The 26157-nt window shown below is 38.2% G+C and overlaps 1 protein-coding gene across 1 annotated transcript in view; it reads left to right on the top strand.

Moving 5' to 3' along the window:
• The window catches only part of DLGAP1 (DLG associated protein 1), a 793827-nt gene that overhangs the window by 733452 nt on the left and 34218 nt on the right, over positions 1-26157 (top strand). The window contains exon 10 of the mRNA XM_045781889.2: positions 9623-9714. Within this exon, the coding sequence (XP_045637845.1) occupies positions 9623-9714 (92 nt within the window). The remainder of the gene's footprint in view (positions 1-9622; positions 9715-26157) is intronic.

The following is a 26157-nucleotide window of genomic DNA, read 5'->3' as shown; positions in this document are numbered from 1 at the left end:
TAAAAGCTTCTATATATCCATCTCAATCACCTCCCAAGTCTGCCAGTTGGTCTCCTAGGTTCTTCTCCAAATAATTCTTTTTTAAGATTTTTTTTTTTTTTTGAGTAATCTCTACACCCAACGTGGGGTTCAAACTTACAACCCCGAGATCAAAAGTCAATGCTCTCCTGAGCCAGCCAGGCACATCTTCTCCAAATAATTCTTACTCAGAATAAAGCATTCATATACATGAAATCCACCTTATATTATTGTCAGTTTCACGCAGTAAAAAGGAACTACTGTGAAATCCACATGTAATGTTGGGGAGAAAGTTTTGTTTCAGACACCATCCTGCCACTTAAATATTTGAATATTTTAGTGAGTGGACAAAATTGCTCTAACTCTGTCTCCATTGTTCACTACTGTAGAGACTAGATGGAAGTATTGAGTACTTTATGTGGTTGTCTCATTTAGGCCCTACAACAACCCTATGGCATAGGTGATATGATTATCTCTTCCTTATAGATGAGAACACAGAGTGGTTGAGTAACTTGCCCAAGGCCACACATCCTACATTGACAGCCTAGATTGTTCCTTGATGCTTAATGTGACCATGCCATACCCCTTCTTTGATGGAGAATAATAAGTAAAAATTCAAAATGCAAAATTTTCATCAAATTTCATTACACTGTAACCTAATTTAAATCCTAATCCCCAAAATATATAACACTAGGATCTTGGACTCTTTCCCACCCTTTACCTCTTTAGGGTGAGAGTTTCCAAACCTTCCACAACATTTTTAATTTAATCCATGCCTAGTAGCTAACATTACAGTCATTTACTTTACAACCTGTGTGAGTTTAGGCCAAATACTTAATGGTTCCAGTTTCCTCATCTGGAAATTGAGAGTAACAGTCGCTGTCTCACAGGGTATTTTATTACAGGTTGTAGTAAAAATAGGCTGATACGTGGGATGTCTGGGTGGCTCAACTGGTTATGTGTCTGCCCTCGGCTCAGGTCGTGATCCCAGGATCCTGAGAACCTGAGCATCCGGCTCCCTGCTCAGCAGGGACTTTGCTTCTCCCTCTCTCTGTGCCTCCTCCCACCCCTGCTTGTTCTCATTCCCCCTCTGTCTCTCAGATGAATAAATAAAATCTTTTAAAAAAATTGACTGATACAATATATGTAAGGTTCTAAGTGTAATGGGCTCACTAAATATTAGCTCTAGTTGTTATTATTATTCACTTCCTTTCAAATCAAAGTCAGCCAAACATGCTGAAATTTTATTTGCCAAGAGTTTTCTTAATTTTTTTCAGGACAGAGATATAATCACTATGCAATTTCTTGAAACATTTTGAAAGTCGCTCCACAAATATAAATAATCACCTAAATATGTAAGAGTGGTGACATTTGTGCATTTTGGGATCTAAGGGGGTAAAAGTCACAAAGATAAGTTTACATACAATGAGTAAATCTTAGAAGATGACAACACTTTGATGCAAATCAGCTGTCGGTTTAGATAGGTGGGGTGGGGCTCGAAAGCAGAGTGCAATGTCCTCCATCCTTGTCCTTGCGACCCCTGCATCCTTTCTTTCTCCCTTTCTCTATTCATTGAGGATCATGGTTCTTAAGGGCAATAACTATCATGCATCATTGGGCAAAGTTTCATTGGGCAATTTTGCTACTACCCCATATTGTAAAGCTGCAATATCCTACTTTGGCTGATACTCTAAGCCTTTTTCATGACCGGGGTGCAGCCACGTGGAACCAGTTAGAATCCCATTCAGGAAAACATAAACCATACTCAGTTCTCAAACAGAGGCAGTTTGATACACAATGTTGGTTCCGCAGGTATGGGAAGGTGGACAGAGCAATAATGGGACGCATGAAGCAATTACCACTTCTAGCACTAAGGGAGTAAAAAGAGAAAGGTGGGGTTCCCAGCATTGAGGAGCTCAGGGGATAGTCCCCAGTACAGCCAGCCTCGGACCACCGCGGCAGGTGTGGTCAGCTGGTGCTGGGACATCCAGGGGAGCGGCACATAAGCAGGAGCACAGCTGCCCTCGCATGCTGGAGCAATGCCAACAGAAGGTGGAAACAGAGAGAAGGCCCCCTCCCCTCCTCCCACCTTCCTTTGTTAGAATATAACTGGAAGCTAGCCAGCAATGAAGCCTGGGGAATGTAGTTTGCAGAGTCCTGGCCCCAGTGCCATAGAGCAGGTGGGTACAGAATATGGCCCTGGAGCTACTAGACAATAAGTAAGTCACTAGAAAAAGGCACTTGGTCCAATAAATAAATAAACCATAAGCATGTATATTAAAAAGCTTGAGATGCATAGGGTGAATTCGTAGTCTTAGTTCACTTAGCTCTTAAGTCTTAGAATACTTACTTGGCATTCTAGTGGGAACATTTCATGGCACTAAATATGATTCTAGAATAACCTGAAGTATGTATTCTGTTTATAATATGGCTCCAAAATTCAAGTTAACTACTTTATCTGGTGCTTTTTCTGGCGGTCTAGTGCTGGGCGGGTCAGGGGAGGGTAACTAGTTGCTTCAGATTTAAAGCAAAGTTGTATGTCTTCTAAAAAGTCAAGAGTCATGTTAAGGGTAATTTGTTTTCCTTAAAATTACAAAATAAGTAGTATATGCGTACAGCATTGTTGTAAAGGATTCATACAGTATGAAAGGATACAGTACGAAATATGAAATGCCCCCATCTTTACTTCCGACTCCTACTCCCTTCCCCGAAGGTAGGAGGGGTTTACACCATCGTTTAGTCTCTTAAGAGTAATTTCATGTACAGAGGAGTTTCACGTAGCAGCTTTAGACCTTAAGCTTTCCACCTCCAGATATTAGACTGTGGCTTCCCTCCGTGATCAACGAACTCACGCTGTAGAGCGGCCTCAAAGAGCTTTAAGCTTAATCTTCACATTACCTAAATTGCGGTTGCTTTCTCATTCTTTGAATTAAAAAGAAGAGAAAACTAAGTTATCTGAGATTGCACTCCGAAGATTTACGTACTTATTTCCCTTAATGGTTGTCCAACTGTGCAGAGATACATGGCATGACCCCATGTGAAGGAAGAATCCAACTGCCAAGTTGGGTGAACTATTTCAGAGAATGACACAAACCAAGTGAGTTGTTACTATTAATTAAAAGAGGGCCTTGAGAAATAAAAAGGTCACATCATGTCTGATTCGTAATCAATGGACTTAAACCAATGGAGGAAAGCCATGGAGGTAGTATGAGAAAGAGCCTCTCCTTGGCCAGACTCTAGTCAGGCTGCTCTGAATTCTCTTCCCGCCTAGGCCTTGACTTTTGTACTTGTGTGTCCATCTTTGCATCACTCAATTTTAGTGAAAATCCTGCTAAGTCAGCTTAGCCAGAATGCCCCAAGACTGGTGTCCGGGCATGTTCCTCATCTGATCATGTTCTCCATCCTCCATCATCCCCCAGCTGATGCCTGACCACCCTGGCCTGCCTTCAACAAGGACCCTGTGAGGTCCCCTTTTATCCCCGATGTCTCCTTTCTATAATCTACCCACTAACATCTTCCCACCCTGCTCTTTGGCTATAAATTCCTACTTTTTCAAGTTGCATTTGGAGTTGAGCCCAAGTCCACTGTGGTCCCTATGCCTATGACAATAGTACCCCTGAATAAAGTGTACCTTGACAATTCTTTAACAAGTGTCATGAATAGTTTTTTCTGTGACAGTACTGTAACAGTCAGACTTTGTAAATTTTATTTTGATGTCCTTGAAATCAGAATCAGTGCATATTCAGGAACAGATTTTTTAGGGGGACTTATCTCAAGTCAAAATTCCAGAGATAATTTTAATGGATTCCAAAAAGAAGAGGTAGTATAGTCATGGTTTCCAACCACTACATATTAAAACTAGAAATTAATGCTAAGCAGATAACAATAGCTTACCATCTAAAAATATTAAAAAATACTCTAAATAACGTTTGGATGAAGGAGGAAATTCAAGATTATCGTGAAATATGGGATGCTTGCGTGGCTCAGTCGTTAAGCGTCTGCCTTCGGCTCAGGTAATGATCCCAGGATCCTGGGATTGAGTCCCACATCGGGCTCCTTGCTTGGTGGGGAGCCTGCTTCTCCCTATCCCTCTGCCACTCCCCCTGCTTGTGCTCTCTTTCTCTCTTTCTGACAAGTAAAGTCTTAAAAAAAAAAAAAAGATTATTGTGAAATAAATGACGAGAATTGTATAAATCATCACTACGGGTTGTGGCTCTAGCTATGATCTCAGAAGAATTCATAGCCCTAAGTTCTTCCATAGTTAAGAAAGAAATATTACAATATAAACAAAACATTCAATTTATAAAACTACAAAAGAACAATAAATTGAAAGGAATTATTAATGATGAAAGTAAAGATAAATGCATTGGAAGACAAAAACAGAGCAACAGCAATAAAAACTAAAGTAGAATTAATACATTAAACCAAAATTGGTTCTTTGGGGAAAAAAATAAATAATAAGTCTGACTGAGAGGGAAAACACAAATCAACAATATTAGAAATTACAAAGCCTTTTCATTTTTTTTTTTTTAAGATTTCATTTATTTATTTGACAGAGAGAGAGACAGCCAGCGAGAGAGGGAACACAAGCAGGGGGAGTGGGAGAGGAAGAAGCAGGCTCCTAGCAGAGGATCCTGATGTGGGGCTCGATCCCAGAACGCTGGGATCACGCCCTGAGCCGAAGGCAGACACTTAACGACTGCGCCACCCAGGCGCCCCAAAAATTATAAAAAATTCTTGTGACAATTTTATGCTGGTAAATTTTAAGGTCAAAATAAAATAGACAAATATGTAAATTAGCAATGCTAATGTAAGAGGAAGTATAAAATCTTCCTGGGTGGCTCAGTTGGTTAAGTATCTGCCCTAGGCTCAGGTCCTGGGATCAAGACCTGCATCAGGCTCCTTGCTCAGCGGGGAGTCTGCTTCTCTTCTGCCTGCCATTCCCCCTCTTGTGCTCTCTCTCTCTGACAAATAAATAAATAAAATCTTAAAAAATAAAAAATAAAATCTGGGAGAAGAAATCTAATAACCATAGAATATATTACCCAAAAAAGTAAAAAATATACCTCCCCAAAATGGTAGAGTAGGATAGATTCACAGAGAATTCCCAACATTCAAGAAGCAAATAATTCCTGTTTTATTTAAAGTATTTAATAATACTGGAGAGCCTGGATGGCTCAGTCAGTGGAATGTGTGACTCATGATCTCGGGGTTGTGAGTTTGAGCCCCGTGTTAGGTGCAAAGACTACTTTTTAAAGATTTTATTTGGAGAGGGAGAGAGAGTGTGCAAGCACAAGCAGGGGGAGTAGCAGAGAGAGGGAGAAGCAGACTCCCAGCTGAACAGGGGGCTGGATGCAGGACTCGATCCCAGGACCCCAAGACCATGACCGGAGCCAAAGGCAGACATTTAACTGACTGAGCCACCCAGGAGTCCCGAGATAACTTTTTAAAAAATAAAATCTTAAAAGAAAAGTATTTAATAATACAAGAAGAGACGTCAAGATTCTCAATATATTTTATCAAACAAACATAACTCTGATACTCAAACTTGGAAGAGCACAAGATAAAAATTATTAGAAAATGCTTATAAATACAGATGCAAAAATTCTAACTAAATTTGAGAATATATCCAAATACATATTTTTAAAAATAATATACCACTACCAAATAGTGCATGTTATAGAAATTCAAAGTTATTTTAGCTGTAGGGGGGAAAATATGATATCACAATACATGCTAAGAAATATAGTATTCAATAAAATTCAGAAGGCATTCCAACTGTTAACAGGATAAAAAAAATCTATAAGAAACCTAATTAAACATATTTAAAGGTGAAATGGTAGAGACATTCTAATTGGATTCAGAAACTAGAAATAGATGCCTATTTTCACAGATTGATTCAGTACTATTTGCCCTTATTAGCCAATACACAAAGCAAGAAAGTGAAATGTCGTCTAAACTTTCCAAAGAAAGAGTAAAATTGCTTTTATTTGTGGATAACATGCATGTCTATAGAAAATCTAATGGAAACCACTGAATAATGATTAGAATTCACTACAGTCAAAGAATACAATATAAATACAGGGAAATCAATAATGTTTCTGTATATTATTAATAAACAGAAAATGTAATGGAGCAAAACAAGTCCATTCACATTAGTAACAAAACCTGTAACAGGATTGAGCTTCACAAAGAATAATCAATACCTATCTGAAAATAATGTAAAAACTTCCCTTATATAAAACATAATCTGAATAAGTGGAAAACTATTCAATATTCCTGCACAGGAATACTCCATAGTATAAAGATAGCAATTCTCTCAAAAGTTATATATTGAATTAAATAAATTGAAAGAAACTGTAATAAAAATTCCAATGCGATTTTTTTTTTTTTTTTTTAGATTTTATTTATTGATTTGACAGAGAGACAGCAAGAGAGGGAACACAAGCAGAGGGAATGGGAGAGGGAGAAGCGGGCTTCCCGCCGAGCAGGGTGCCCAATGCACGGCTTGATACCAGGACCCTAGGACCATGACCTGAGCCAAAGGCAGACGCTTATTGACTGAGCCTCCCAGGCACCCCTCCAATGTGATTTGTATCACTAGATAGAAGCTGGAAGGAGAGGGGCGCCTGGGTGGCACAGCGGTTAAAGTGTCTGCCTTCGGCTCAGGGCGTGTTCCCGGCGTTCCGGGTTCGAGCCCCATGTCAGGCTCCTCCTCTATGAGCCTGCTTCTTCCTCTCCCACTCCCCCTGCTTGTGTTCCCTCTCTTGCTAGCTGTCTCTATCTCTGTCAAATAAATAAATTAAAAATCTTAAAAAAAAAAAAAAAAGAAGCTGGAAGGAGGGATTTGACAATTTATTTAGAAATTAATATTCCAGAATAACCTAGAAATTTGAAAAATTACATTAAAAAAGAATTACAGGAGGAGTCATGCCATAGAAAATATCAAGATTTACTACAAAATTATATTAGGGAAAAAAATGGGAGAATAATAAGACCAGAAGATTAGGAGACCAAAAACGGGGCTATATACACGGGAATGTATGGGTGAAGTTTGGTAGAACATAAAGTTGGCATCTCAAATAAAAAAAAAATTGAATTATGGGACGCCTGGGTGGCTCAGTCGTTAAGCATCTGCCTTCGGCTCAGGGTGTGATCCTGGCGTTCTGGGATCGAGCCCCACATCAGGCTCCTCTGATGGGAGCCTGCTTCTTCCTCTCCCACTCCCCCTGCTTGTGTTCCCTCTCTCGCTGGCTGTCTCTCTCTCTGTCAAATGAATAAATAAAATCTTAAAAAAAAAAAATTGAATTAGTTAATAAAAGGAGCCAGAACAATTGGTGATCCATGTAGGCAAAATATGTTAAATCTCTACTTTGTTTCTTTTCTTTTTTTTTTTTTTAAGATTTTATTTATTTATTTATTTTAAAGATTTTATTTATTTATTCGACAGAGATAGAGACAGCCAGCGAGAAGGGAACACAAGCAGGGGGAGTGGGAGAGGAAGAAGCAGGCTCATAGTGGAGGAGCCTGATGTGGGGCTCGATCCCAGAATGCCGGGATCACGCCCTGAGCCGAAGGCAGACGTCTGCTTAACGACTGTGCCACCCAGATGCCCCTCTACTTTGTTTCTTAAGCACAAACATTTCAAGACAGTGGATTTAAGAAATAAATATGAAAAAGAAAAATGAAAGCATAAAAGTAAATACAAGAGAACTTTAAAAAAATATGCTGAGGGTAAAGAATGCCATTCCAAACCATATTAGATTTCACCACATAGGGATTTTAGGATTCTATGAAGGGCAAAGTTTAAAACACAAATAATAGGGACACCTGGCTAGTTCAAGTGATAGACCATAGGGCTGTTGATCTCAGGGTTATGAGCTTGAGCCTCATGTTGGATGCAGACATTACCTAAAAATAAAAAATTTTTTTAAAGATTTATTTATTTATTTATTTGTGAGAGACAGAGCTTGAGTGCAGGGGGAGGGGCAGAGGGAGAGGGAGAAAGAAATTTAAGCAGCCTTCCCGCTGAGAGCAGAGCCTGATGTGGGACTTGATCCCACAACCATGAGATCATGACCCAAGCCGAAACCAAGAGTTGGAAGCCTAACCAACTGTGCCACTCAGGCGCCACTAAAAATAAAATCTTAAAATAAGGGGAAAAAAGCAAATGATAAACTGAGAGGAAATATTTTTAGTATATATAACCAAGAAGAAAATAAAAAATAATTCAATGGGATAAAAACACAAAAACAAGCAAAGGATATAATAGGCAATTTACAGATAGAAGTACAAGAGGCCAATAAATATTCTTCACCTGTGATACTAGCAAAAATTTTAAAGTTTGCCATATTTAGTATTGGTGAGTGTATAGGAAAATGGAAATTCCCATACATCAATTACGGCAGGATGATAAATGCTTTGAAAAGCAGTTTGGCAATATCCCTTACTGTTGAACACATTCAGTATCTTTCCATCTAACATTTTGACTTCTAAGGATTTTTCCCACATAACATTTGCGCAATTTTTCTAATTATTCTAAATTGCTCTGATACATGTGCAATATTAATTGTAATACTAGATAATAGCAACAAAGAGAAAATTACCCTGATGCCCTTGTTGCTTACACAGTCATTAAAAGGAATATTTATGTAGGGAACAAAAGGATTAAGATAGATCTATATCTACATACACAATAAAATATCCAAATGATAACAGTGTTAGTGAATAAAGCAAATTGCAGAAAATGTAAATATAGTGTAACTTCATCTGTGTACATTAAATACTAATAATCATTTACATATATATTATACATATTAATAGACGGACAAATGTGCTGCAAAGGCTTGAAAGTGATCCTTGGGGGGCTTTATCTTTCTACAGTTTATATTTATGTACTTTAATTTCATAGAACTTACATTAAATTGCTTTTATATTTAGAAAAAATAATTTATTAAATATGCAGAAAAAAAGAGGAAAAAATCTAATTGCTCTGAATAGTCGTAACATTTATTTCAAATTTAGGTTCGTCACATAGGCTACCATTTAAATATAGATACATTTTCCATGTGAACTGTAGTCTGTACACACACAGCTATTTAGGAACCATGGCATGGTATTCAAAGTCAATTTCTTAGTTTAAGGTGGAAAAATGAAAATACTATATAGTTTATCTTAAAAAAATAGTACCTAAATCTCTCAATATCAACAATTCTAACTACAATAAATGAAATTTCTTCCTTCTTTTGTATTTCGTTATCTGCAAATTCAAAACTTCCAAGAACCTATTTCCAATGCAGTGAGTGCTCCTTTCTAATATAGTGCTCATAGGTAAGCACATAGCACATACTCACAGGTCTATGGAGCAACCATAGACATTTATCTTAAGAGTGAATAAAATTTCATTTTACTAAGATCAGCAGAGTCAAAGCACATGCTAACAGTGTAGTGATGGCCCTCATCAAATACACAAATATTGAACAAAAAGGGTACAAATCACCAAACATTCCAGTAGTACTGCAGATGTTTCTGTTAAATGTGACATTGGTTTTTCAAGAAAGATGACTAAAATGGGGCACCTCTACCTATTTGGTTATTTCCTCAGGTGGATGATGCTGAAGAGCCTGACAAAACAGGGGAAAATAAAGCACCCAGTAAGTTCCAGTCCGTAGGAGTGCAAGTAGAAGAAGAGAAGTGGTGAGTCCATTTGCATTTGTCCTCTTTCGTCTTGTTATTGGCAAGTATGGTACTAGTATTTTCCCCTGACATAAACCTACAAGATTCAATGATATTTGCCATTAACTTTGGAAGCATTTAGCTGATCCCCTCCTCTACTTTAATACTGGAGACCACTCAATTTAAGCTTTTGCTAGAATCTTAGAGTAAGCACATCACATCCACATCCACATAAACACTGTATGCAGTACTGTTGTGTTGCCAAACCATTCTTCAAAAAACTTTCCCATTTTGGACGGTAGACTTTTTAAGAAAAGAGGACTTATTCCTATTTTTATTCTAGTACTTAATTGTGTCTGGTGTTTAGTATGCACTCAATGATGAAGGAAGGAAGGAAGGAAGGAGAAGATCTATCATTATCTTGAATCATCAGTTCCTTTAGATTTCTGCTTAAAATAATCTTACTCTAGAGTCTTAATATCTAGAATTGGGAAATTTAGAGTTTCAGAAACTAGAAGGAACTTCTGAGGTCCCTACATTCATTTTATGAATGAGAACTTGATCCAGAGATGTATGTGAGTTTCTCAATCAAACTGTGAGGACATGATGGGTGGAACTGTGTTTTATTGATAGTAGTACTCCCAGATTCTAGAACTGTGTTTTCACATACTAAGTATACAATATATATTGGTGAATGAAATAGAACTGCAGTTACAGTAGGAGAAATAGCTCTGTATTATAAAGCAGACTATCATTTCAACTTTGCCACTAACTTTCTGTGTGTTGATTAGAAGGAATCAGTTGGATGTCACCCATCCATCCATCCATCCATCCATCCATCCATCCATCTATCCATCCAATAAATATCTATGGATTGCCTCCTACATGCAAGGCTACATGCAATATAAACTAACTATCTGGAAAAAGGTTATGCATCAATTTATGGAAGGGGTGCAATTTTAGAGCCTTCTGGTATTGACAGTGCACTTGTACCTAACAGGTTTTCAATATATGTATATATAATATTTTCTATAATTTCATATAATTATACAATGTTGGAAGCCCAGAAAATCAATACAACCATTCTGGAAACTAATATGACAAAAGTCGGCAATAATTATATATGTATCCATACCCATTGACCCTATAAACACATTCATGGAGCTTTCCTGAATGAAATTACTCAAAGGAAGGGAAACAATTGCAGAACATTATCTATCATTGTAGAAGAAAAATAATAATTATCAAATGTCAAACATTGTGAGAATAATTTTGTAAATTTTAGCACATCACCAAGGTAGAAATAAATAGCTATTAAATGTATTTTGCAAAGAAGATACAGAAACATGGGGAAATCCATGAACGACCTCGTGGTAAGAAAACATATTTTTCCTTTCCCCACTGGACCAATCTGCTTGTTTTCCTCCATGGTGTGGTGGTTAAAAGCACAGACTCTTGAGCCAGAACACCTAGATTCAATCCTGGTTCTACCGTATGCCAGGTGGGACCCTTGATCAAATTAATAAATAGCTTTGTGTCTTGGTTTCCTTATATGTAAAAAGGGGGATAATAGGTGGTTTCTGGTCCAGCATGCGAGGAATTTAGACGTTGTCACTCTGTCCTAATAAGTAAAAAGGTAACAAACTAAAAAATCAACAATTCTTCAGTCAGAGAAGTGAGGGCACAGGGCAAACCACTGCCCCCAAAACTGAAGAGACAGACATACAGATACAGAAAAAAACAGAGTAGAAATCCACAAGCAAAAACCTCCATGGGAAGCAGTGCCAGGGTAGGAACACCTAAACTGTATTGACAAATTGCTAGAGGTTCAGTGAGGACAAGCCTGAGAGTGAAATACTTCAGGGGGACCCAGTAATGGGGGGAAGGGGGTGTCTCCACAGTTTTGTAAGTTACCTCCAGGAGGTTACCAAGCCCTCACAGTGAATACCAAAGAAAACTCCCCTGGTGCTTCTAGCAGAGAGAGGAGGAAGGAAACTATCTTGAAATATGCCAGAGCATTCTAAACAAGATCTGCCCTCAGGAGAAACTATTTTACCAGAGCCTAACCTGCTGGAGTATTGTTAGAGTTCAAACTACCTGGGGGAATGGAAATACCCAACTCCAGCTCCCTCTAGCCTTACATGTAGAAGTGGAACACCCAACCCCTGCCTCCCTAGCCATTCTGTCTTTACACAGGTGGAGAGAAACTGAAAAGCACTATTGAAGTTCATGGTCCAGGGGTGCAGGTTTACCAAAAGATCTCCTAATCAATCAGAATGCTTCCCCTCCCCCACACCTAACCGCCACATTACTAAAGGCCTATTCACTACAGTTTTTTTTTTTTTTAAAGATTTTATTTATTTATTCGACAGAGATAGAGACAGCCAGCGAGAGAGGGAACACAAGCAGGAGGAATGGGAGAGGAAGAAGCAGGCTCATAGCAGAGGAGCCTGATGTGGGGCTCGATCCCACAACACCAGGATCACACCCTGAGCCGAAGGCTGACGCTTAACCGCTGTGCCACCCAGGCGCCCCTCACTACAGTTTATTTTACCCAGGACACCATGTATACTTTTCAACAATAATTTACAAAGCACACTAAAAGGTAAAAAGCACAGTTCAGGGGCGCCTGGGTGGCACAGTCGTTAAGCGTCTGCCTTCCGCTCAGAGCGTGATCCCAGTGCTCTGGGATCCAGCCCTACGTCAGGCTTCTCCGCTGGGGGCCTGCTTCTTCCTCTCCCACTCCCCCTGCTTGTGTTCCCTCTCTCGCTGGCTGTCTCTCTCTGTCAAGTACATAAATAAAATCTTTAAAAAAAAAAAAAAAAAAAAGCACAGTTCAGAGTGACCGAACAAACATCAGAACCAGAATCAGATATGGCAGGACAATTAGAATTATCAGACCAGGAATTTTTTTAAACTATGATTAATATGCTAAGTGCTTTGATGGAAAAAGTAAACAGCATGTAAGAACAGATGGAAAATGGAAGCAAAGAGATGGAAAGTCTAAGAAAGAATAAACAAGACTTGCTAGGGATCAAAAACACTGTAACAGAAAGGAAGACTGCCTTTGATGGGCTCATTAGTAGACTAGACACAGCTGAGCAAAGAATCTCTGAGCTTGAGGGTAAAATAATAGAAACTTCCAACACTAAAAAGCAAAGAGAAACAAACTGGAAAAACAAAACAAAACAAACAAAACACCAAAAACAAAAACCAGGATTTCCAAAAACTACGGGACAATTATAGAAGAAATAACACATGCATAATAGGAATACCAGAAGGAAAAGAAAGAAAGGAAAAAGAAGCAAATATTTAAAGAAACAGTAACTGATAATGTCCCCCAAATTAATGTCTGACACCAAACCACAGATCCAGATCTTAGAAAAGATCTAGCAGGATAGATGTCCAATACACTACACCTAGAGATATCATATTTATGGAAAACCAAAAGGAGAAAGTCCTGAAAGGAACAAAAGAAGAAAAAAAAAACACCTTTCCTATAGTGGGGCAAAGACAAGAATGAATGTGACTTTTCTTCAAAAAACATGCAAGTTGGGGCGTCTGGGTGGCTCAGTCATTAAACCTCTGTCTTCGGCTCAGGGCATGATCCCAGAGTCCTGGGATCAAGCCCCGTATTGGGCTCCTCTGCTGGGAGCCTGCTTCTTCCTCTCCCACTTCCCCTGCTTGTGTTCGCTCTGTCGCTGGCTGTCTCTCTCTCTCTCTGTCAAATAGATAAAATCTTTAAAAAAAAAAAAAGCATGCAAGTAAGAAAAGAGTGGAGGAAAATATTAAATATTTGAAGGGAAAAAAGCCCACCAACCTAGAATTCTGTACTCTAAAATTATCCTTCAAAAGTGAAGGAGAAATAAAGGCAAACAAATATTGAAGAAATTTGTTGTCAGTAGACTGCCTTGTGAGAAATGTTAAAAAGTTCTTAGGGGCACCCACCTGACTCAGTTGGGGAAGCACACAACTCTTGCTCTCAGGGTCAGGAGTTCAAGCCCCATGTTGGGCACCGAGATTACTTAAAAATAAACAAACAAATTAAAAAAAAAAAACATCTTCAGAGAAAAGGAAAATGATATAGGCCAGAAATAAATCCACATAAAGAAAGGAAGAGTCTATAAAAGAAGAAGAGCATCTGAGAAAGAACAAGTGAAGGCAGAATAAAGACTTATTTTTCTTATTCTTTTTTCTTCGTGTCTTTTATCTCATAAGTTTCCCAACAAACTAGTGAGAACTCTCAACTCAAACACAGAGCTTGTCCAAAACCAAAGAGTTAATAAGACAGAGAAGGCTAACTTGGAATCCCAGTGTCCACACCCATGCTCTGACATGTTTGTGACCCCCCCTTAGAAGAGGCCTAAGTCGTATGAGTGACTTGATCCAGAGGATGCGTTCTGTCCTCAAGTTCAAATGATGGAGACATCTGGAGATGCGGAGAGCTCTGTTCCAAAGGTGCCTTATAGTTCATTCTTTTTCAGCTTGAAAGGCTGTGGGAACTACTTGAACTAACATAGCCTTTCTTTGAAAGCTAATCATCACTAACTGCTATGAAATCAGTTAATTGTAATTAAGTCCTCATTAATGTACAATTAAGATGCTTGCCACTCCATACGTAGCCAATAACCAGAAATCAATGAGAACATAGCTGATGAGCCTTTCCAAACCTCCAGGGTCAGGATTAGGTACCTCTATCTGAAACTTGTCAAAATGCTCCAGGAACCTGGTCCATAGTCTTTTTCAAAAATATAATGAGGAGCTTCGCAGGTATGTGTATATAGCCTGTTTTCCATACATATGGAAGCAATAGAAACATGTTAAGAACTCAAAGCATTTCTGCTACAACAGACTTCAGAATAATGGGAAGGCCCAGAGGGCTGCAGCCTGGGCTGGTCCTTAGACACCATCTTATCCCTCAGGCTCACAGAGAAGTGTCTTATCGCAACTTACAGAGCAACCTGGTATTGAAACTACGAGGCAGCTGCAGCTCCACATTTCAAGTCTCATACCCTTTCTGCTCCATTCTGCTAACATTCAGATGTACTGTCGGAAGTCAAAGGAGATATATATCTGCTTATATGTAAGTGGATTCAATAACAGCAACAATACAAAGGATGAGAGGGAGGAATTAAGATTATTTCATTACATGGACTGAACCACTCCTGAAGTTATTTGAAAGCAGACTTGGGTGAGTTGTAGAATGTACAGTGCAAACTCTAGGGCAACCACTAAAAAGAGTAAAAAAAGAAACACAGTTGAGCCTTGAACAACACGGGTTTGAACTGTGCAGGTCCACTCACGTGCAGATTTTTTTACAGTTTAGCATTGTCCAGTGCATTTTCTCTTCCTGATGATTTTCTTAGTAACATTTTCTTTTCTCTAACTTACTTGATTATAAGAATACAGTATACAATAGGTATAACATACAAAATATAGACACAATCCATGAAAAAAAAAGTAATTGGTAAACTCTGGACTTCATTAAAGTTTAAAGCTTCTGCCCTGTGAAAGACAGCGTCCTGAGAATGAGAAGGTAAGCCACACATTGGGAGAAAATACGTGCAAAAGACACATCTAATAAAGGGCTGCTATCCAAAATATACAAAGAACTCTTAAAACTCAGTAATTAGAAAGCAAACAACCTGATTTTTAAAATGGGCAAAAGACCTTAACAGACACCTCCCCAAAGAAGATACATAAATGGCAAGTAAGCATATAAAAAGATGTTCAACATCATATATCATTAGGGAACTGAAAATTAAAACAACAATGAAATACCACTACTCACGTGTTAGAATGCCCAAAATCCAAAACACTGGCAATACCAAGTGCTGGTAAGGTACCATAAGTCTCATTCATTGCTGGTGGGAATGCAAAATGGTCCAGCCACTTTCGGAAAACAGTTCAGCAAATTCTTACAAAACTAAACATATTCTTACCATACAATCCAACAATCACACTCCTTGGTATTTACCAAAGGAGTTGAAAATGTATATTCACACAAAAGCCTGCACTCAGATAGTGACAGCAGCTTTATTCCTAACTGCGAAACTTGGAAGCAACCAAGACATCCTTCTGTAAGTGAATGAGTAAATAGGCTGCAGCACAGCCAGACAATGGAGTTTTATTCAGCATTAAAAAAGAAATAAGCTATCTGGCCACAAAAAGACATGGAGGAAACTTGAATGAATATTACTAAGCAAAAGAAGCCAATCTGAAAAGACTATGTACTGTGTGATTCCAACTACCTTCTGGAAAGGGCAAATCTATTGAGATAGTAAAAATAATGATTAAGAGAGGGAAAGGAATGAATAGGCAGAGCACAGAGGATTTTGAGGCCAGTGAAACTACTCTGTATATTATATAATAGTGAATGCATGTCATTATCCATCTGCCTAAACCCAAAGAACGTACCCCACCAATGCGAACCCTAATGCAAACTATAGACTTGGATGGTACTGATGTGTCAATACAGGTTCAGCACTGCAACAAACGTACCACTCTAGTGAGGGATGCTGATAAAGGGGAGATGGGGCGGTGGGGGAAGGGGCAGAGGGTACATAAGAAATCACTGTACTTTCTGTTCGATTTTGCTGTGAATCTAAAACTGCTCGAAAAAATAAAGTGTTGGCTTAGGGTGTGTGGTTTAATATACATGAAACTATTAGAAAGATACCTGACATATAGGAAGCACTGTATAAGTGTTTCCTATTCTATTATGTACCCAAACAGAATCTCTCTAAAGATCAAAGTCTCAAGAAAGCAATAATACCACCTTTTCTGAAACAATAAGAGAAAATTATCTCAACTTTGAAATTCTACTTCAAACATTTCCCCTGCAGTCAACTATTCTGTTTTAATCAAATAAACACCCTAATATGTATCTATCTACAGGAATGCTAAATACTGCATTCTTTGGACACACCTAATAACAACCCCAAAACTTCGAATGAGCCACTTTTACCGTGTTTTGAAAAAGTTGAACATTTAATGAATTACTGAAGTTTGTAGGATGGTCAGTTTCTCAGTACTTTGAATGGTTTTTTCAGGCATCTCCCAAAAGGGCTGGCAACCCCAATTTTCCTGGTTAATTTTTCAAAACATACCCTTCCTCAAAGGTCACTTTATAGTTAACTGCTGTAAAGTAAATAAGCATTTAAATTGATGTTAATGATTGTTTTCAACTTCTCCAAAAGAAATCCATTGTCAAACAGGGATTACTTACTTCTGTCTCTAATTAGGATTCTTTTTTACAATTCTGCTGGTAGTAATTCATTTAAATAGGATCTTAAAAAGCAAAATTGGGCAGATGAGATTATCTAATGACAGTTACGGGAATTTTTTTTTAATTATCTGGTGCTAAGTTGTTTTCGCGTTGAATGGCTAGTACGATTCATCTCTTCCTTTCCCAAATAGACAGACTGATAAACAACTGTAACCTAACAAAAAGTGAGAGAAAGGAAACAGAGCCAGCGAAAGAAAGAGATCATACAAAGAGAGGAAGATTAACTAAGACTTTGTAAGAGGCCAAGAAACTCATTATCACCTTTTGAATCCACCACAATTTAGGAACCAAAACTAACGCACTGAAGTCCACCCGGCTGATTTGTCTATGAAGGGGTAGACTTTTAAATCTAGGTGTTCTGCAGTGCTACAAATTTAAAAAAAAAGGAATAAGTTAATAACTCATTAGTAAAATGTACTAAGTAACCAATCTGCTCCAAAAAAGGAATCTAAATGGAGTATTCTAAAAATGTCCCTGGTGAATTTGCAGATGGCCATGAGGTCCTCAAAATGCCATCCATAGCAGATGTGCCACATCCCTTCTCCAGGGATACCTTGTGGTGGGGACCATGCTTTGAGGAATGCTGTCTAAAGGTCACTGGTTTAAATGCCATGACAGCACCAAACCAGGGATAACGAATGCATGCAACAAGACTGCTTCTCTTGAGCCAGTGAAGAAATTCCTCACCTCCATCAAACATTAGCTGTCTTTCCCCAATTCCCGTTTCAAGGGTCAGATAGTGGCCCCCCGCTGGATAGGATCCACACAGCATACAGTATTAGCTGATATGCGGGACTGAGCAATTCCAAGCAAAGCCTGCATATCTTGCCAACAGCTCCCGCTCTGTGGCTGCTCTGTATCCCAATGCCTCCTAGCACCCTGTTTCCATTCTCTCTCATCCTTCTGACTGCTCCCCAGGAATTTGCATGAGGTCTTCTTGTCTTTCGAGCTGATAATTAGCAAATCCAGTAAACCAATCCTTCCTATTTACTAAGGTGAGACAGCTAAGAGGCTCCCAGGGATCTCCCCTTTCCTTCCCAGTAACAATTTTATATTAACCATGGCTCATACAAGGCTTTTTTTTTTTTTTTAACACTTTCTTACATGATCCCACTAGTGACTCTAAGAGCGGACACAAAAACAGGAAGACTATATTTATTTTCATTATAAAAGTGGTATGCAAATTTACTTAGAGGAAAACATAAAGCAGCATGGGGACAGTTTACACCTCTCTGATGGGTTTTGGAACAACGAAAAAACTGTGTATATGTGTGTGTGTATCTCAAGTATTATCTATCTTTTCCATAATAATTATGTATTATTAAATCTAATTATGGTTAAAAAGTACTATACTATTTATACATTATGAAAATTTATAAATTAAAGAAGTAATATTTCCCATAATATCACTCATTAACCATGAATAAATAAAGGGGTATATTTTTTACCCATTTTTTTCCATAAACATTTTTAAAGTTATTAAAATTGTTCTATGTATAAAATTTAGTGGGGCGCCTGGGTGGCTTAGTTGGTTGGGCAGCTGCCTTCAGCTCAGGTCATGATCTCAGCTCCCTGGGAGCTGGTCCAGCTCCCTGCTCAGCAGGGAGTCTGCTTCTCCCTCTCCCTCTCCTTTGCCCCTCCTCCCCAGCTTGTGATTTCTCTCTCCCTCTCAAATAAATAAAATCTTAAAAAAATAAAATAAAATTTGGTAATAATTTGGGATACCTGGCTGGCTCAGTCAGAAAAGCATGTGACTCTGGGGGGCACCTGGGTGGCTCAGTCGTTAAGCGTCTGCCTTCAGCTCAGGGCATGACCCCAGAGTCCTGGGATCGAGCCCCACATCAGGCTCCCTGCTCCACTGGGAAGCCTGCTTCTCCCTCTCCCACTCCCCCTACTTGTGTTCCCTCTCTCGCTGGCTGTCTCTCTCTCTCTGTCAAATAAATAAATAAAATCTTTAAAAAAAAAAAAAAGCATGTGACTCTTGATCTTGAGGTCATGAGTTTGAGCCCCACATTGGGTATAGAGATTACTTTAAAAAAAAAAAAGCAAAACTTAAAAATAAAATCAACTAATGTTATAACAAAAACTTTCTCATTACTAAAAATTCACAACAGATATTTCTTTTGATGGTTATACAATATTCAAGAATACGTATGAATCATAATTTGCTTCCCCTGTCTCCCACTGTTGAATATCTCCATTATTTCTAGATTGACTTCTGGTTAAAGACAGTGAAAAAATACATACATCATCTTTGAGGTCTTCTGAAACTAAATGGCAGTAAAAGGATTTTTTTGCTTGTTTGGGCATAAACTGCCAAGGATGAAGAGAATATGAGAGGAAAAAAAAAAAAGAACTGTGACATTTTGGAAGCTGGAAGGCAGATAGACAAGTGATCGCTGACTCAGCTGACCAGGAAAAACAGAATCTAAAGCCAGTGATGCAAAAAACCAAGACGCAATTCAATTTAAATTTCAGAACCCACAGAAGGCATGGGGCCTGACAGCAGTGGGCCCTCTGAAAGGCAGGGATGAAGGAGCTTAAGAACTCTTCGTACCTGCAGAGGCCAGTGACAGCCCTTCCCCACTCTGGCAGAAGACTAGAGGTTTCTCCTGTTCGGCTGCTAAAACAAAGGGTCTCAGAGCTCGAGGACAGCAGCAAAGTTGAGGGCACCGTTACCAGCCTGAAAATAGGAAGATAAGTGAAAATTTACAAACGGAATGCTGAGGCACCCTGCCCTAAGCCTCCTTATGCTCACACTGCTCCCAGAATCCTGGCAGCCAGGCTTATTCCCTCTAAGCAGAAGTATGGAACAATCTATTGGGGGGGGGGGGCTGAACAGTCTGAGTCCAAAGACCCAAAGATACACTGACATCAGGGATTTTGCAAGGTGAGAGCCCAGTGAGATCACCCACACTGAGGATCATAGGGGATAAGCCCCTCCCTACAGCACAGACTTCTGAGAAGGTTTTATTGTGCCTTTGAAGCATGAGCAGACAGCTAACAATCAGTAAACTCAGATCAGAGTTATTAAAAAGAACCAAAAGTTTTAAGGAACATTCAGAAAATTAAAAAAGTTCTGTTAAAGAGAAAAGAAGGGAAAGGTGGGCAAGGTAAGCTCCATGACAGAAGTGAAAATTGATATGGTCTCTGGGGTATCTGGGTGGCTCTGTCTGTTAAGTGTTGGACTCTCGATTTTGGCTCAGGTCATGATCTCAAGTCGTAGAGCACATGGGGCTCTGTGCTCAGCGGGGAGTCTGCTTGTCCCCCTCCCTCTGCTTCCCCCCCTGCTCCTACTCTCTCTCTCTCTCTCTCAAATAATTAAATAAATAGAATTTTTTTAAAAAAGAAAAAAAATTTATACAGTCTCTTACAGAGCATTTATCCCCCTGAGGCAAGGAGCAGGGGGTGGGGTGGATTTTTTTTTTTTTTTTAAGATTTATTTATTTGACAGAGAGAGAGCACAAGCAGAGGGAGGGGCAGGCAGAGGAAGAAGCAGGCTCCCCACTGAGCAAGGAGCCCGATGTGGGACTAGATCCCAGAACCCTGGGATCATGACCTGAGCCGAAGGCAAAAGCTTAATCCACTAAGCCACCCAGGTGCCCTGGTTATGGGATTTTTGTTTGAAGTGATGAAATATTTTGGAGCTAGATAGTGGTGATGGTTGTACAACATTATGAATGTACTTAATGTCACTGAATCATTTAAAATGGTATGTATTTTACCATAATTTAAGAATTAAGCAGTTGCTGTCTATTCATTCTTCCCAGCCTTTTGAAACTGCTAATCTGTTTTCTGTCTTTATGGATTTGCCTATTCTGGATATTTCTTATAAATGGAATCATACAGTATGTGCCTTTTGTGTCTGGTTTGAGGTTCATCCATGTTGTAGCATGTATGAGTATTTCACTCTTTTCTATGGCTGAATAGCCATTATATGATTATATTAACATTGTTTATTCATTCATCTGTTCATGGCCATGTTTTCTCTTTCGGCCGTTTAAGTACAGCTACTACAAACATTTGTGTGCAAGTTTTGTTTGAACATCTGTTTTTAATTCTTTTTGGTATTTACCTAGGAGTAGAATTGCTGGGTCATATGGTAATTCTATGTTTACAGTTCCTTTTTGAGGAAGCACCACATTATATTCCACAGCAACTATACCATTTTACATTCCCACCAACAGTGTATGTGTGTTCCAATTTCTCCACATTTTGGCCAACACTTGTTATTTTCCATTTTAAAAAATTATGACCATCCTAGTGGATGTGAAGTGGTATTTCATTATGGCGTGAATTTGCATTTCCCTAATAACTACTGATGTTATCTTTTCATGTGCTTATTGGCCTTTTGTTTATCTCTTTGGAGATATATCTATTCAAGTCTTTTGCCCACTTTTTATTTTTGATTTTTTTTGAAAGATTTTATTTATTTATTTGAGAGAAAGCATGCATGCATGAGCCAAGGGGAAGAGCAGAAGGAGAGGGTCAAGCAGACTCTGTGCTGAGTACAGAGCCTGATGCAGGGCTCAATCTCATGACCCTGAGATCATGACCTTAGCTGAAATCAAGAGTCAGACGTTTAACCAACTGAACCACCCAGGTGCCCCAACTTTTGACCATTTTTTAAATTAGGTTGGTTGTCTTTATTGTTGAGTGCTGTAAGTGTTCTTTATATATTATGGATACCAGACCCTTCTTAGATATATGATTTACAAATATTTTCTCCCATTCTTTGGGTTGTCTTTTTACTCTATCGATAGTGTTTTTGGGTGCCAAAAGTTTTTAATTTTGATGAAGTCCAGTTTTTCTATGCTTTCAATGTCATATTTAAGAAACCACTGCCAAAGCCAAAATAATGCAGATTTGCCCCTATGTTTTCCTCTAAGAATTACATAGTTTTAACTCCTAAATTCAGGCTTTTGATCTATTTTGAGCTAACTTTTCTATGCAGTGTGAGGTAAGGATCCAAGCTTCTTTCTTTTGCATGTTGATATCTATTCAGTTGTCTGGCATTGACTGATTTTTTAATGTTAACCCAACTTTGTATTCCTGGGATAAGCTCAATTTTGTCATCATGCATAAACCTTTTTATATGTTTTTGGATTTGATTTGCTATATTTGGTTGAGAATATTTCTATCTGTATTCATGAGACATATTGTTCTGTGGTTTTCTTGTATTGTCTTTGTTATCTTTGGTGTTAGAGTAAAGCTATCCTCATAGAAAGACTTAGAAGGCATTTTTCCTCCTCAATTTTCTAAAAGTGTTTGTGTGAAATTTTTCATTAGATATTTAACTGAATTAGCCAGTGAAACTGTGGATCTGGAGTTTACTTTGTGGGAAAGTTTTTTACTACAAATTCAATTCCTTTAATAGGTATAAGGCTATTTAAGTCATTGATTTCTTCTTACTTGATCCTTAGTAATTTGTTTTTCAAGAAATGTCTGTTTCATCTAAGTTATCCAATTTATTGGTATAAAGTTGTTTATACTATTCCTTTCATATAATTTTAATAGCTATAGACTCTGTAGTGATGTCACCTCTCTCATTTCTGATATTGGCAACGTGTGTCTTTTTTTTCCTACATCAGCCTGGCTAGAGAATTATTAATTTTATCAATTTTTTTAAAAGAAAAAGCTTTGATTTCACTAATATTTCTGTTTTCCTGTTTTCTATTACATTGATTTTTGCTCTTATCTTTTTCATTTCCTTTATTCTATTTACATAGGTTGCATTTGCTCTTCTATTTTTTCTTAAAATAGCAGTTGAACATTGAGTTGAGGCCTTTATTTTTTATACTATTGGTGTCTAATGCTATAACTGTCCCTATAAGTATTGTTTTAACATCCTACAAATTGTGATTATTGTGTTTTCATTTTCATTCAGTTAAAAATCCTTCCTAATCTCCTTTTTTTTCTTTAACCCCTAGTCTATGTGTCATCTAGCTTGCAAATATTTTGAGACTTGGTAAATATCATTTAGTTAGTGATTTCTATTTAATTCCATGTGGCCAGGCACCATACTTTATGTCTTAAATCCTTTAAAAGTCATTGAGATTTGTTCTACAGCCCAAAAAACTGTCTTATCTTGCTAAATAGTCTGTGTGCACTTGAAAATAAAATGTATATTCTGCTATTTTTGAGTGGAGTGTTCCATAAATGCCAATTAGGTCAGGTTAGTTTTTAATTTCTCCATAAATTTCTGATTTTCTGTCTATATATTCTACCAATTATTGAGAAAGCAATGTTGAAACCTCTGACTATAATTGTGAATTTATCTATTTCTCCTTATTGTTCTATCAACTTCTGCTTCATTTATTTTGAAGATCTTTTATTAGGTGTACAAACATCTAAGATTGTTATATCCTCATGAATTGGCCCCTTTATGATTATGAAACATCCCTCTTTCTCCCTAATATTTTTTTTTTTAAGATTTTATTTATTTATTCAACAGAGATAGAAACAGCCAGCGAGAGAGGGAACACAAGCAGGGGGAGTGGGAGAGGAAGAAGCAGGCTCATAGTGGAAGAGCCTGATGTGGGGCTTGATCCCATAACGCCGGGATCACGCCCTGAGCCGAAGGCAGAGGCTTAACCGCTGTGCCACCCAGGCGCCCCTCCCTAATATTTTTTGTTATGAAATCTACCTTGTCTGATATTAAGATAGCCAATTAAGCTTTTTTTTTCTTTTTTTTAATGTAAGCTCTGTGCCCAACATGGCGCTTGAACTCATGACCCCAAGATCAAGAGTCACATGCTCTACCAACTCAGCTAGCCAGGTGCCCCTAAACTTTCATTAGCGTTAGCATAAGGTAGCCTTTTTCATTCTTTCACTTTTAAGTTATTTATGTCTTTATGTTTAAAGTGGTTTTTTATGGGTAGCATATAGTTGTGTCTTGCATTTCAACCCAATCATACAACTTCTTTCTTTTAATTGGGATACTTAGACCACTTACATTTAACGTAGTTGTTGATGTGTTTGGGTTTAAGTCTGCCAGTTTGTATTTGTTATTTGTATCTCCTCTTTGTCCTATTTTTCATTTTTTCTACCTTCCTTTGGATTATCTTTTTATGATTCTATTTTATTCCCTTTGTTGTCTTATTAGCTATAACTCTTCATTGTATTTTTTAATGGTTGCTATAGGGATTATAATGTGTATCTTTATTATATTATACCTTCAATTGAAATTACATCATTTCATATGTAAGAAATTTACAGTAGTATGCTTCCATTCCTCTACTACCCAGGTTTGTGCTATTGTTATCAAACATTTTACTTCTACATATATTAAAGATCCATAATATAGTGTTATTATTTTTGCTTTAAACAGTCAATTATCTTTAAAATGATTTAAATAGGGGCACTTGACTGGCTCAGTTGGAAGAGCATGTAACTCTTGATCTCGGGGTCCTAAGTTTGAGCTCCATGTTTGGTGTAAAGATTACTTAAAAATAAAATTTTAATAAATAAATAAATAAAATTATTTAAATAAAAGGAAAAAAAAGTCCTATTTATCCACAGTTATGATTTCCAGTGTTCTTCATTTCTTTGTGTAGATCCAAATTTCTATCTAGCATCATTTTCCTTCCTCTTGAAAGAATTCTTTTAACCTTTCATATAGTACATGTCTGCTCATGATGAAGGCTTTCTACTTTTGTGAATCAAAAGAGTCATTATTCTGTCTTAGTTTTTAAAGATGTGATTTTTTTCAAAGAGGAACAATGATACCCCAGCTGTGGGTAGGTCTTTCTTACCCCGTGCACTGAATGTTTATAAATACTCTACTAGAACCCTGTAGATCCATGGGTTCTCTCTGCAGTTCTCTCTTCCTCCACACTTTGCCTTGCAAACTCCCACTGCACTGCCCTCCTGGGACTCCCCCAGCAATCTCTCATCAGCGCAGGGAGACTGCTGGCATCACACAGAGACCACTCCCTGGGCTGCTGCCTGGAAACTTTCTCTAATCAGTAAACATGGGCAATCATAATAGACCTTGTTTGTTTCCCACATCTCAGTGATCACTATTCTTCACTGACTGATGTCAGGTATCTTGAAAACCCTCTTTTCGTATATTTTGCCAGGTTTAGTTGTTACAGATAAAAGAATAAATTCAGTCACTCTTACTCCATCTTGGCCAGAAGCAGAAATCAGTCTTATAGGTTTTATTTGGCCATCACCTTCTCTCCTGGTATACCTTTTGTACATTATGAAATAATGCTTTGAATGCTAAAGTGTTGGGACACTTTTAACACTAAAGAGGACAAAATGCTGGCATCGAAATGTGGTTGTGAATGACACCTGCCATTTCAGCAGGCCTGTGAACGCACACACTGAGTCACAGGTGCTGAAGGAAAGCCCCTTCAAGCTATTATCAAAGCTGCTCCCCATTTCAAATGCCTCAGTGAATAAGGATAATTAGACTCTTGTTTTTTTACCAACGTTACCTCTATTTCCAAAAAATTCTAAGTTTTAAAAATTTTCCTTCCTTCACACATTAAATCTCAGGGCTTCATAACTGGGTATAACAAGCATGTGCAAAGCTAGCATTGTTTTCTCTTTTAGCATAACATCAACTACTACAAAAGATCTCTTTTGATCATAAATGACTTAAATACATAAACATTTGGGCTTGTAGTGAGTTGTGCCTTTTCAACTAAGCAGGATGTGAAAATAAGAAGCCGAAATTGAGATATCTTCTGACAGCCAGTTCAGGGACCACAGACTTAGAAAGCCCGTTGGCAGTCAAAAACATCCCTCCTTTGCCAACCTGGAAGCTTTGGATCAATTCCCACTCCTCACAGCTTCCTTGAAGTACTGCATAGCCTAGGACCTACCCTTGATATTACATTTGGCAAGTAACTTCTTTTCTTTGCCAAGTTAACAATACCATGACCTAGCCAAACAGTCCTTACAATACACCTGAGCTTTAAAGGTGTGGCATTCATGCATTTCAAATTTTAAAAGCCTGAAACTTGGCGTAATTCCTGATACGTCTCATACATTTTTCCCCCTTTCCTCCCTTCTTTCTTCCTTCTTCCTTCCTTCTTTCCTTCCTTCCTTCTCTGTCCCCCTCCCTCCCTCCCTCCACCTCTCTCCCTCCCTCTTTCCTTCCATCCTTTCTTCTGTCTGCCTTTCTGGCTTCTCTCCCTCCCTCTCTTTCTTTCTTCCTTTTCACA

The sequence above is a fragment of the Ursus americanus genome, chromosome 19, assembly GCF_024610735.1.
Source record: "Ursus americanus isolate L20-20 chromosome 19, mUrsAme1.1.p, whole genome shotgun sequence".
Lineage (NCBI taxonomy): Eukaryota > Metazoa > Chordata > Mammalia > Carnivora > Ursidae > Ursus > Ursus americanus.
This window is presented reverse-complemented; position numbering and strand designations above follow the sequence as displayed.